The 14661-nt window shown below is 33.8% G+C and overlaps 1 protein-coding gene across 7 annotated transcripts in view; it reads left to right on the top strand.

Moving 5' to 3' along the window:
- The window catches only part of LOC105486414 (La ribonucleoprotein 1B), a 151921-nt gene that overhangs the window by 99746 nt on the left and 37514 nt on the right, over window positions 1–14661 (top strand). For 2 of the 7 annotated variants that reach the window (XR_011620976.1, XM_071093048.1), the window contains one exon: window positions 14220–14275. The exons of the other annotated variants lie outside the window; for them this stretch is intronic. Coding sequence is in view for 1 of the 2 variants with exons in the window: in XM_071093048.1 (XP_070949149.1) it covers window positions 14220–14275 (56 nt within the window). In the remaining variant the exon portion in view is untranslated. The remainder of the gene's footprint in view (window positions 1–14219; window positions 14276–14661) is intronic. 7 annotated transcript variants of the gene reach the window in all.

Raw genomic sequence — 14661 nt, 5'->3', positions numbered from 1 at the left:
TGATGATTCTATTTTTAATCATTACATCTTACCTTAATAGGTAGAATACTTTTATAAAGAGAACTTTCCTCAGAATATTTATTTATTCTGAGATAGAGTTCTTACAGGAAACTGAGTCAGTGCTGAATTATTTCCTTTTGTTTACTAGTTTCAAAGTACTAGCTGGTTCCTTAACATTCTTCGCTGGTGACTAATGAAGTTTTTGTTTGTTTGTTTTTAAATGATCACTGTGAACTCATAAATACATGAGATGGGTTTCACTCTATTATAGTTATTATTATTATTGATACCTGTGCCAGTTATCAGTTTATTGACTGTTAGCTCTAAAGCCACCTTTCATTTTCTTGCTCAGTAATAATGGAGTTGGACTGTTAACTTGAATGTTTCCCACCCCACACAAGGTTGAGCCCCCACACAAGGTTGAGCTTTGTCAGTACCAGACCTGCTGCTGAGTTGGTCCTTGTTTCTAGGCCTTTTGAATAGAAAGAGCTAGGAAATTTTTTAAAGAGAAAAATATATTATGTATTCATGTTGATATTTTCTGTCTAAATTTAAGATTATAGGTTTTAATTTTAACTTCTTTGATTTTGTAGTTGTATTGCTTTTTACTTACATATAAAAAATCTTTCTTCCTAACCACAGTAACATAATTATTTATTTGCTAATCCTATGATATAATAGTTCCAGAATAACAATAACATTAAATAACAATATTATAAATACTGAAAGGTAACTTCTTTTAGAGTTCTTTAAACTTTAAACTTTTATTTATTTATTTATTTATTTATTTATTTATTTATTTATTATTTATTTTTTTTTTTTGAGACGGAGTCTCGCTCTGTCGCCCAGGCTGGAGTGCAGTGGCCAGATCTCAGCTCACTGCAAGCTCCGCCTCCCGGGTTCACGCCATTCTCCTGCCTCAGCCTCCCGAGTAGTTGGGACTACAGGCGCCCGCCACCGCGCCCGGCTAGTTTTCTGTATTTTTTAGTAGAGACGGGGTTTCACCGTGTTAGCCAGGATGGTCTCGATCTCCTGACCTCGTGATCCGCCCGTCTCGGCCTCCCAAAGTGCTGGGATTACAGGCTTGAGCCACCGCGCCCGGCCAAACTTTAAACTTTTAAAAACTTTATACTTTAAAGCTTTCTTTAAGGTTCTTTGTGTGTCCCACTAGGGATGTTCAGTTAAATTGCTGGATTTTTTGTCTTGTTAAATTTGAATACTTTAAAATTGAGAATGTATGTTCCTTTGCACATCATAGAAAGCATACAAATAGCAAATAAGGAGATAAATTTGGCATTGCATGACATTAACAAAGAATTAATATCATAACCTTAAAAATTAATGTGAAAAATGGCAAACATTAACAGAAAAAGTAGTAAATGAAACATGAACATCAGTTTCATATTTGGGAAGACCAAATGGCCAATAAATATGAAAAGCTGCTATTTTTATTGAGGTTTTCCAATTAAAACCATAGTGATACACCATATTATAACCTAGCAGTTTCATTTCAAGAGATACTGTGGCAGGCCGTTGTGACTCATGCCTAAAATCCCAACACTTTGGGAGGCCAAGGCAGGAGGATCGCTTGAGCCCAGGAGTTTGAGAACAGCCTGGGCATACTGTTGCAGATGTTTACCAAGAGAATATTTGCAGTATCATTGTTCATAATAGAAAAAAGCAATTGAAAACTAAAAAATGCACAGTTATAGTAGAATGTATTATAAGATGTGGTGTATTCATACATAGGAAAAATAGGCAGCAGTGGAAAATGAAAGAACTAACGTTATACGTGACGAAATGTGTTAATCTAAAAATATAGGAAAAAATAACAAAAATAAAAAATAAAAAAATAGGATGTATAAAATAAGCTAGAACAAAGAAGTTCATTCAATGTAATGCTATTACATAAAGTATAAAATTCATGGATATATGCATAGCACATAGGAGCCATGAATATAAGCAAGGAGAATTATTAATATAAAAATTTAATATATTAATTTACTCCTGAGGGTGGGGGAATCCCATCTGGAAGGTCTGCATATGTGTTTGCTAGCATCTGGAATTTATGTATTGGTCTAGTTGGTTGGTATGAGTGTGTATCAACTGTATTTTAAAATTTATATATAAATCTATTAATTTTTATTTGTGTGCTGTAATCTCTAGTTTTTAAATATATGAACAGAAAAGTATAAAAATAAAGCAAAAATTTAAAAAAGATAGAATTTGACCCAATATACTGCTATGACAGGAAATGTTGAATAGATTAATGTTCAAATTAAAAGATAATTTTAATCTTAAAATTAATTGGGCTTAAAAAATTCACTCTATGCTAGTTATATGTCATAACATATGGAAATATTAGAAAGTAAAGGATGGGAAATCATATAAAAGAATGATCCTAATAGAAAAGAGTTGGTATTGCCATTACAATATAGAATTTAAGGCATAAAGAAGGAGTTTATTTTCACTGTCTTCAGTATCTATGTTCCTATTTATTCCCTATGCCTGCTCCAAACAGGCCTCTGTCCTCCACATCCCAAACCAGCTACTGATAATATCACCAGGAATCTCTATATATAAGAGGGGTCAAATTAGTCCTTATCTTACCTGACATCAGCATTAAATCAAATTAATCGCTCTGTCCTGAAACATATTTTTACTTCCTGAACACTTATTCACTTATTCTCCTTCTGCCTCATGGAGTCTTTTTTGCTAGTTCTTCGCTGTTTCCCTAACCTCTAAAATTTGGATGCTTTAGGACCCAGTCCTCAAATTTCTCCTCTTTTGAATCCTCATTAACGCCTCGTGTAATAGCATCAAGTCTCATGGGTTTTAAAGAGCATTATTATACTAATGAGTATCAAATTAATATGTATAGACCAGACCTCCATCCTGTATTTCAGACAAATATTCAACTGTATGGTTAACAGTTCTACTTGTATATTTTATAAGCATGTTAAATTTCATATGTCCAAAATCTAAGTTCTGAATTCCCACCCCTCTCCAAGGACTTTTCCTCCTAGACTTCCACATCTCTGTAAATATTACCTCCATTTTTCCAGTTGCACAGGTCAAAACATTTCTGTGTCATTTTTGATCTGTTTGTTTTTTAAACTCCATATCTTATTTATGGGAAAGTTATATATATTTAAAAATATATCTAGAATCTAACCATGTCTCACTTTCTCCATCTCTATCACCCTGTAAAAGTCACCATCATTTTCTCCTTGGTTAATTGTAATAAACTCCTAGCCTGTCTCTCTCCTTTCATTCTGACCACCCTACAAATATCCAGTTATATTTTTTGTTTCCTCTTAAAAATTATATATATTTAAGGTGTACAACATGATGTTTTGATATATATATATAGTGTAATGGTTACAATAGTCAAGCAAATGAACATATTATCTCACATAGTTACCTTTTTTTGTGGCAAGAGCACCTAAAATCTCTCTTAGCAAAAATACCAAGTATAATATAATATTATTAGCTGTTGCCCTCAGGTTGTACATTAGATCTCTAGACTTATTTATCCTACATATCTACAACTTGGTATTTTTTGACCTACATCTCCCCGTTCTCCCTCATCCCACCCTTGGTAACCACTGTTTTATTATCTATGTCTATATACTTTTTTTAAAAGATTCTATGTATAAGCGACATTATGAAGTATTTTTCTTTCTGTGTTTGACTTATTTTATTTAGCATAATGTCCTCCAGTTTCATCCATATTGTAGCAAATGGCAGGATCTCCTTTTTTTAAAGGTTTAATTCTATTCTATTCTCTCTCTATATATATACACATATATATACACACACACACATATACATATATACACACACATACACATATACATATATACACATATACGTATATATACACATATATGCATATATATACACACATATATATACACACACACACATATACATACACACACATCACCATTTCTCTGTTTATCATAAGTGGACACATACTTTAGTTGTTCCCATATCTTATATCTTGGCTATTGTGAATAATGTGGCAATGAACATGTGAGTGCAGATAGATATCTTTCTATGGTGATGATTTCATTTCCTTTGGGTATATACCCAGAAGAGGGATTGTTGGGTCATATGGTAATTCTACTTTTAATTTCTTTACAAATCTCCATACTGTTTTCCGCAATGGCTACACCAGTGCACCTTTTCATATGCATGTTGACCTTCTTATGTCTTCTTTGGAGAGATCTCTAATCAGGTCTTTTGACCATGTTTTAATTGGATTATTTGCATTCTTGCTATTGAGTTGTTTGAGTTACTTATATATTTTGGATATAACTCCTAATCAGATATGTGGTTTGCAGTATTTTTTCTTATTCTGTAGGTTGTCTCTTCGCTCCGTTGACTGTTTCCTTTGCTGTGCAGAAGAAACTTTTTCATTTGGTACAATCCATTTGTTTATTTTTGCTTTCGTTGCCTGAGCTTTGTGGGTCATATTTTTTGAAAAATTGAGATGTAGTTTACATTCAGTAAGTTTCACACCATTTATGTACATCATTTTGGGAACTTTGACAGATGAATACAGTCATGTAAACACCACCTAGTCAAGTTACTGAACATTTCCATTACTCCCTGAGGATTTTTCCATGACTCTGTATTCAACCCAGGCCAAGTTTTTGGCAGCTTGTTTTCTATTTTCTATTCCTATAGTTTTGCCATTTCTAGAATATCATATAAGTGGAATCATATAAAATATAGCCTTTTGAGTCTGGCTCCTTTCATTTAGCATAGTGCCTTTCAGATTTATTCATGCTTTTGTGTGTTGTTTGTATTACCTTTTTACTGACAAGTAGCATTCCATTGCATGGATGTAAACAGTTTATCCACTTATTAGTTGAAGGCATATAGGTTGTTTTTCTGTTTTTGGTGATTATGAATTGAGCTGCTATGAGTATTTGTTTACAAGTTTTTATGTGAATATGTGTTTTCATTTCACTTGGGTAAATGCTTTTGAGTGGCACTGTTGGATCATACAGTAAGTATAACTTTTTAAGAAACTGTCCAACTTTTCCAAAATAGCTGTGCCATTTTATATTCTTACCAACAATATATGAGGGTTCCATTTGCTCTACATCATCACCAGCATTTAGTATTGTTAGTTAAAAAAAATTTTTTTTTGCCATCTAATAGTAGTATCTCATTGTGACTGATGCTGTTGTGTATCTTTTTATGTGCTGATTTGCCATCAGTTCATGCTTGGCAAAGTGCCTGCACAAATCTTTGGACATTTCTTTTATTGAGTTGTTTTTGTTACTGAGCTTTGAGAGTTCTTTACTCTGGATACAAGTCCTTTATTACAGATGTACATAGGTAATTTGCACATGTCTTCTCAGAACCTGGGGCTTATATTTTCATTTTTTAAGAGTATCTTTTGGGCCAGGTGCGGTGGCTCATGTCATATGGCTTGTCTTAATTAGTCTGTTTGTGTTGTAAAGTACATTGATTGGTTTTCAAATGTTGAACTAGTCTTGGATTCTCAGGATAAGTCTCATTTAGTTATTATATTATCCTTTTATATAATCCTAGTTATTATATTATCCTTTTATATATTGTTAGACTCAGGTTGCTTATATTTTTTGAAGCCTTTTGTACTATATTCATGAGGAATATTGTTTTTTTTTTTTTCATTGTCTTGGATTATATTTGTCTGATTTTAGTGTTAGAGGTGTTATAAAATGAGTGTCATAAAATGAGTTGGTAAGTGTTCCTTCTTTTGTATTTTGGAAGAGTTTGTCTACAATTGTTTATTTCTTACACATTGTTAGCATTCCCCAGTGATGCCATCCAGGCCCAGATGCCATCTGGGCCTGGAACTATTGGAATGTTTTAAACTACACATTTATTTCTTTAAGAAACATAAGACTAAGTAAGTCTTTTTTCTCAGGTGAGCTCTTGTACCTATTGGATTTGTTCGTTTCCTGGAATTTATAATATGCTCTTTTTCTCCTTTTACTGTTCGTAGGTTCTGTAGAGATATCTCTTCTTTCATTCCTACTCTTTATAAATTTGTGTCTTTTTTGTCTTGATCGATCTAGCTAGAGGTTCATCAGTTTAATTTTTTTAAGTTTTATTTTCATTGATTTACTTTATTTTTATTCCAGTTTTATTAATTTTTGCTCTTTATTATTTCCTTTTTTCTTATTTTGTTCCTCCTTTTTTAGTTTCAGTGGAAGCTTAGATCATTTATTTGACACATTTTTCTTTCCTATTATAACCATTTAGTACTACAAATTTCCCCCAAGCAGTATTTTATGTGTTATTGCATTTTGATTTTCATTCAGTTCTATATATTTTCTAATTTCTTTTTAGTTTTTTGATACATCAACTATTTAGAAGTGTTTTTGTTTAATTTTTAAAATTTGGATATCTTCCTGAAATCTATTTGTTTGAAATCTCATTTTTAAGGGAGAAGTTTAAATTACTATTTGAGAGTTTCTTTTCGGATATAAGCATTTAATATTCTCTCGCTCTCTATATTTATCTATATATATTTTTTAAGACAGAGTCTTGGAGTCTCGCCCTGTCGCCCAGGCTGGAGTACAGTGGTACAACCTCGCTCACTGCAACCTCTGCCTCCTGGGTTCAAGCGATTCTCCTGCCTCAGCCTCCTGAGCAGCTGGGATTACAGGTCTGTGCCACCACACTCGGCTAATTTTTGTATTTTTAGTGGAGACCGGGTTTCACCACGTTGGCCAGGCTGGTCTCGAACTCCTGGCCTCAAATGATCCACCCACTTCGGCTTCCCAAAGTGCTAGGATTACAGGCATGAGCCACTGAGCACAGCCCTTAATTCTATATATTTTTGTTTAAGCACTGCTTTAGCTGCATTCCACAAATTTTGATATGTTGTATTTTATTAATTTTTATGCTTTCAAAACATTTTCTAAATTCTTTTGAGACTTCCTCTTTATGTATTATTTAGGAGCGTATTCGGTGTAATTTCCAAGTGATTAGAACTTTTTCAGTTATCCCTCTGTTATTAATCTTATTGATATATAGTTTAATTCTATTATAGCCAGAGAACATACTTTACATTATTTTAAAATTTAAAGTTAATTTGTTAATTTCAAATTTGTTTAATTAATTTGCTAATTTTATCACCCACAATATAGTCTGTCTTGGTGAATGTACCATATACATCTGAGAAGAATGTTTATTATATATTTTTGAGTAGAATGTTCCATATTGTCTGTTCAGTTCAGTTGGTTAATGGTGTTGATGAGTTCTATATCTTTGCTGATTTTTTTATCTACTGGTTCTATCTTAGAGAGGAGTGTCGAAGTCACCACCTATAATTGCAGACTTGTTTATTTCCTATTTCAGTTCTATTGGGTTTTGCTTCATTTATTTAGCTCTTTTGTTAGTTCACCTTATACCCATTGGTATATTGTGTCATCTTGGTGAATTGGCCCTTTCATTCATGTATGTGTCCTTGTTTGCTTTGAAATTTAGTTTGTCTGATTTTAATATAGCCATTCCAGCTTTCTTTCATTTCTCTCTCATGGTATGTGATGTATCTTTTGCCAACTTTTTACTTTTAACCTACCTATAACATTATATTTGAAGTCAGTTTATTATAGATAGCATATAGTTAGGTCATGTTTTTTATTCAGTCTGACAATATGTCTTTTAATTGGTTTGTTTAGACTAATGTAATTATTGGTATGTTTGGATTTAGGTCAACCTTTTTATTATTCCTTTTCTTTTTTTTTTTTTTTTTTTTGCTTCTATTGCCCATTTTCTGCATTCTTTGTGTTATTTGTAACTTTTTCTATTACATTTTAATTTATGTACTGTGAATTTGGACATATATATCTTTTTTTTGTATAATTGTTTTTAGTGATTGCTCTAGGGATTTCTAAACACATACTTTTCAGTTTATTTCGAATCAATATTTTACCATTTCAATAAGAATGTAGAAACCTAACCCCCATACCCCCATAGAGATTTTTTTTTTCCTTTCTCTCCCCACCGGCCCCACCCCAAGAGAGAGGGTCTCACTCTGTTGCCAAGGCTGGAGTGCAGTGGTGCACTCATGGCTCACTGCAGCCTCAAGCTGCTGGGTTCAAGTAATCCTACCACCTCAGCCTCCCAAGTAGGTAGGACTACAGGTGCATGCCACAAAGCCCAACTAATTTTTTTATTTTTTTGTGGAGACAGGATCTCGCTACGTTGCCCAGATTGGTCTAGTACTCCTGACCTCAAGAGATTCTCCTACCTCAGTCTCCCAAAGTGCTGGGATTATAGGCATGAATCACCACACTCAGCTGAAATTTCTTTATGTAATGATTGTCTTATGTATCTTCATATGTTAAAAAGCCCACCAATGTTTTATTTTTTACTTTCAAGCATGTTTTAAATAACTTAAAAGGAGAATAGTCTATTATATTTATCCAGACCTTTACCATTTATCTTGCTGTTCCTCTATTCGTGATGTTTCAGGTTTCCTTCTGTTATCATTTTCTTCTGTCTGAAATACTCAGGTTAGTGGTTCTTTTAGAGCAGTTCAGTTGGCTATGATTTATAGTTTTCTTTCTTCTGAGAATGTCTTTATTTCACCTTATTGCCAAGGATATTTTCACTGGATAAAGAATTCTGGACTGACAGTTCTTTTCTGTTAGTGATTCAAAACTGTTGTACCACTTCTTTCTGTCCTCCGTGGTTTTTCGTATAAAATTTTGTTGTCATTCAAATTGTTTCCCTACAAGTAATGCATCTCTAGCTACTTTCAAGATTTTTATTTTTTTCATCTTAAGTTTATAGCAAGTAGAGTGTGATGTGCCTTGGTATGGAGTTCTTTGGGTTTATCCTGGATAGGATTGTCTGTTTCTTAAATCTGTAGGTTTGACTTTAGACAAATTTGGGAAGTTTTCAACTATTATTTCCTTAAAAAAATTTTTAGACCTGCACTTCTTCTCTCCTAGACCTTTTGTTGTCCCACGGGTTCTTAAGGTTTGGCTGATTTTTTTTTCAGTTTCTTTTTTTTCTGTTGTTGAGGTTGCCTTTCTGTTTTCGGTTCAGTTTCTGTTGATTCTGGTTGCTTTTAATCTTTGTCACCCATTTTAAGCACCTTAATTACTATTGCTTTGGTGTACTTTTCATGTTTCTTGTGCTTGAACTCACTGAGTTTTTAAAATATGTGTGTTTTTACATTTTTAATCAAATTTGGAAAGTGTTCAGCTGTTCCTTTAAATTTAAAATTTTAATTAAAAAATTAATAGACTGGGTGTGGGAGCTTATGCCTGTAATCCCAGCACTTTGGGAGGCCAAGGCAGATGGATCACCTGAGGTCAGGAGTTCGAGACCAGCCTGGCCAACATGGTGAAACCCCATCTCTACTAAAAATACAAAAATTCGCTGGGTGTGGTGGCGCGCACCTATAATCCCAGGTACTCGGAAGGCTGAGGCACGACAATCACTTGAATCCGGGAGGTAGAGGTTGCAGTGAGCCAAGATTGTACCACTGCATTCCAGCCTGGTTGACAGTGAGACTCTGTCTTAAAAAAAAAAAAAAAGATTAATAATGTTTTCCTGTTCTTTTTTCTCTTTCTCTCAAGACTCCAATTACATGTATAATTTATATTAGGGCACTTGAAGTTGTCCCATACTTCATTAATGCTCCGTTATGTTGTTGTTGTTTTTCAGACCTTTTACTCTGTTTTTGTTTTAAGTAACTTTTATTCCTCTCTTCAAGTTTATTAGCCTTTTCTTCTACAGAGTCTATTTTTAATCCATCCAGTGTGTGTGTGTGTGCGCGCGTGCGTGTGTATGTGTGCGTGCGTGTGTATGTGTATGTTTTAAAATCTCAGCTGTCGTCCTTTTCTCATCTAGAAGCTTGATTGGATCCTCTTTTATACTGCCTATATATATGTATTTTAATATGCTCGTGTTTTTCTGTACTTTATTGAATACACAAAATACAGTTATGATTTTTTTTCTTTTTTTTGCTAGCAAAGTATAAATCCAGGATTTGGATTCATATCTATCTGACTGCTATAGTTCAGTGGCTGGCAAATTATGGCCTATTGACTGAAACTAGCCTGCTATGGGCCAATGTGATAACGCTGGTCATTTACATATGGCCTCTTGCTGTTTTTATGCTACAAAGGCAGAGCTGAGCTGTTTCAACAGAGACCTTACGTCTTAAAAAGCAAAAAATATTTACTATGTGACATTTGTAGGAAAAGTTTGCTGAGTTCTGCTTTAGAGGCATTTTTATTTATAAAAAACCTGAGGTGCCAGTTCTCATGTCGCATTTTTAATTTTTGACCTTCACTAAACACTAACAGCATAATATTGAATTTTATTTTTATAAAGGCAGTGGAGACTGTAAACAAGGCTCATATGGTTCAGGTATGAAGCTGTGCAATGATCTGATTTGGTAGTGATAAAATTTGGAAAACCTTAGATAGTAGAATAGTTAGCACACCCCTAAGTTCAGTGGTTTTTACATTTAGCATGTGTAAGGTTCACCTGGGAAGCTCGTTGAAACAGATTAAAGGACTCTGTATCAACTTTCTGAATCAGTAAGGTAGGTGGGATATGAGAATATACATTTCTAACAAGTTCCCAGGTCATGCCAATAGTTCTATTTGGGACCATACCTTGAAAATTACTGCTTTAACCCTTTTTAAGTGTATCATTTGAATTTCAGTAAATGTATAAAATTGTATACCAGCACCACAATCCGGTTTTAGAACAATTCCATCATACTAAAGAGTTCCTCATGCACATTTGCAGTCAATCCCAACATTCACCTTCAGCCTGAGGCAACTAGTTATCTTTCTTTCACTATGGTTTTGCACTTTTCAGAAATTTTATATAAATGGAATCATATGATACATAGTTATATACTTGGAATCTTTCACTTAACATAGTATTTTTGAGATTCATCTATGTCATTGCATGTATCAGTACCTTTCTTTTATTGCTAAGTATTATTTCATAGAATGAGCATACTACATTTTTTTGTCCATTCAACATTTTATGGATATTTGGATTGTTTCTAGTTTTGGCTATTATGAAAAATGCTATTATGACTATTCATGTACAAGAGATGGCCTATGCTTTTGATTAAAAGGAAGTTATAATATATAGATGATATTCATATATTATGCTATGCTTGTAGTTGACAAAAAATGTTAATATGTTCTTGTTTCCTAATATATTTCCAATAATAATATTTTAATATTTACTATGAATATTTTATGTTCTTGTAATGAACTAATATTTGATAATTTTATGTCAAAATATTATAAATTGGTATATGATAGTCTATAAAAATTTTGTAAAATGTTTCTTTTGAGATAACCAACGTACTCTATAGATGTTAATCTTACAAAATTAATGTACCTACTCTTATTGGTGGGCAAAATTCACCCTGAGCACCTGGAATAAAATAAGTATAAAACAAATAAAACTTAGCTTTTGATTTTGGAAATGTTCTGGTACAGATAACAATAGGGAGAATTGTTTAATGAAATCCTCATGTATCCATCTCACCTAATTTCAACAATTGTTAATAGGTTGACATTCTTTTTTAATCTGTACCTTGCCTCCCAATCTATTTCTGGTATTCTATATTGAATCTCAAAGTCATATCATTTCTTCTGGAAATACTTCACTATATATTGCAAACTGACTAGGACTTACAAAACAAGTATGTATGTAAATTTTTATAGCACCATTATTTCACCTAACAAAATTAGCAATAATTTTTAATATAATCTACTAAGCAGTATATGTTTAGTTGTCCCTAATTGTCTGAAATATATTTTTCAAATTGTTTGATTGAACTAGGACGAAACAAGATGCAAACATTGCAATTGACTGATAACACCATTAAGTCAATCTTAATCTCTAATTATTTCTCTTCCCTTGTTTTTCCATGACAATGATTTGTTGAAGAAACTGGTTAATTTGTTGAAGAAACTGGTAGGATTTCTTATGATCTATATTTACCTGACTGTATCTTCTTCGTATCATTTAGTATATCCTTTATCCCATGTATTACTAATGAAGTATAAGTACAAAGGATTTAGATATAGAGGATTGAGTATATTCAAGTTTTGGCATTGTTTTTTTCCTAGTAGCAAGAATATGTCTTAGGAAGACTTGTCTATTTCCTATAACATCATAGTATATCTGTCACTCCCACTTTTACTGATGCTGTGATTCATGATTTGACTCAGGTGTTGTCAGCCTGATCCTTTCATTAACAAGTTTCGCTCCAATCTTTTACCAAATGGTTTTAGCAGCTATTGATGAATATTCCCTAGATTTCCTCTGTCAGTAGAATTGCAAAATGGTTAACTTCTAATTCCATCATTTCTTCTGCAATCCTTACGTAAAATTTTCTTATGAAGAATGTTCTTTCATCAACTCTTTGGTTACCCTGAAATTCAACTTTTACAGACAAGGAAGGATAAATGCTTGCTTCTTTCTTTTTATTCAGTTTATTGGTTTTCAAAATAATGAGTTAGTGCCCTAGGAAACTCTAAATGTGATTAAGTTTTAAAGTATCATTATGAACTCATGGAGCTTATTTATTCGATGTGTTTAATCCATTTTGGTCATTGTTTTTAGTGGTCAAATTGTTTTATTTTTGACTGGTGAACCTCTAAGATTTACTCCTTTGTCCTTTGATTTATGCTAGTATTTTAAAAACTACTTTATTGCTTTTCTGCTACTTTATTGCTCAAGATTTCCCAGGCTCAGATTATACATTCTGTACTCCAGATGTTATTTCTTTGAGGAGAACTAATTAGTGGGAAATGGAATTTATAGACCATAATCTAAGTGATAGGAAGCTTACTCTTTCTGGGTTGTTACTGCTCCTAGATCTTTGAAAATGTCTTTCACAAAGGTACTGGATTTAACACATTTTTCAGTATATGTTCATGTTTTTATCTCTAGGATTGTATCTCTCTCTCTATATATATATACATGCATATATATATGCATATATATATATATATATATATTTTTTTTTTTTGAGATGAAGTCTCGTTCTTGTTCCCCAGGCCGGAGTGCAATGGTGTGATCTCAGCTCACTGCAACCTCCGCCTGCCGGGTTCAAGCAATTCTCCTGCCTCAGCCTCCTGAGTAGCTGGGATTACAGGTGCCTGCTACCATGCCTGGTTAATTTTTGTATTTTTAGTAGAGATGGGATTTCACCATGTTGGACAGGCTGGTCTCAAAGTCCTGACCTCAGGTGATCTACCTGGCTTGGCCTCCCAAAGTGCTGGGATTACAGATGGGAGCCATTGCACCTGACCAGATTGTATATATTTTTGGTATAAGGAAAACAGTATTAACACAATTCAGTTAAGTTTAGCATTCCTTTGATAAGGATATATTTTTTCCCAGACATTATGTATGGTAGGCACTAGTATTCGATGCAATTGTGGTAGTTGCTTTCTGGAAAGCAATGAGACTTACTGTTGGCATCTATGGGATGATATGTAAGCAAATAAATTTTAATTTAATAAATGAAACAATAAATGGAGAAAATACAGACACAGCACAAAGGTGTTCAAGGAATGCTTCACATTCCCAAGAAAGGTAACATCTGTGCTGGGTATTAAAGGAAGGCTATGGTAACTGTTGCATTGGGTATACAAAAGATTCAGGAAAGGGACTTTCAGACAGAAGAAAAAGCATATGGCCCGGCGCGGTGGCTCAAGCCTGTAATCCCAGCACTTTGGGAGGCCGAGACGGGCGGATCACGAGGTCAGGAGATCGAGACCATCCTGGCTAACACAGTGAAACCCCGTCTCTACTAAAAAATACAAAAAACTAGCCGGGCGAGGTGGCGGGCGCCTGTAGTCCCAGCTACTCGGGAGGCTGAGGCAGGAGAATGGCGTAGACCCGGGAGGCGGAGCTTGCAGTGAGCTGAGATCCGGCCACTGCACTCCAGCCTGGGCGACAGAGCGAGACTCCGTCTCCAAAAAAAAAAGAAGAAAAAGCATATGAAAAGATATAGAACAAGGATCAGGACTGACAGTTTGGTGCTATTTGTGTCACCAAGATCAAAGTGGAAAATGACAACAGATGAGGCAAAATCAGCAAAATCTCATATGCCAGGGTAAAGAGCCTAGGCTTATTCTAGAGGCAAATGGGAAATACTGAAGAATGTTAAACAGAAATATGAAATGATCTAATTTTCTCCTCAGAATAATCATTCTGGTAACAGTGAGGAAAATGGATTGGGAGAGGAAATGGCAAATGTGTAAGTTCACTTTTGACTTTACAAACTCGTGCCTAGAATAGTGCTTGGCAGATAGCAGGCACTTAATATTTGTTGAGTGAAAAAAACAAAAAGTTGTTATATGAATCAAAAGAAGTAGATAAGTCTGAAGAAAAACCACACGGAAATAGAGACTATTTTTTTTTGTTGCTATTACTTGATTTATCTGCTGGCTTATTTGGTATCTTACCATAAGATTTTCATGAGCAAATCAGCAAGTAAAATAACAGAATAAAAAAAAAAATAGTCGAAGGGTTTGAATAGCAGTCTCACAAAAGAGGAAGTCTGAAGGGTAACTAGATATATGAAAACATGCGCAATTTCACTAGCAATAACGAAGGAAATGCAAATATCTTTTAAATCCCATG

Source organism: Macaca nemestrina, chromosome 3, assembly GCF_043159975.1.
Source record: "Macaca nemestrina isolate mMacNem1 chromosome 3, mMacNem.hap1, whole genome shotgun sequence".
NCBI classification, from domain to species: domain Eukaryota; kingdom Metazoa; phylum Chordata; class Mammalia; order Primates; family Cercopithecidae; genus Macaca; species Macaca nemestrina.
This window is presented reverse-complemented; position numbering and strand designations above follow the sequence as displayed.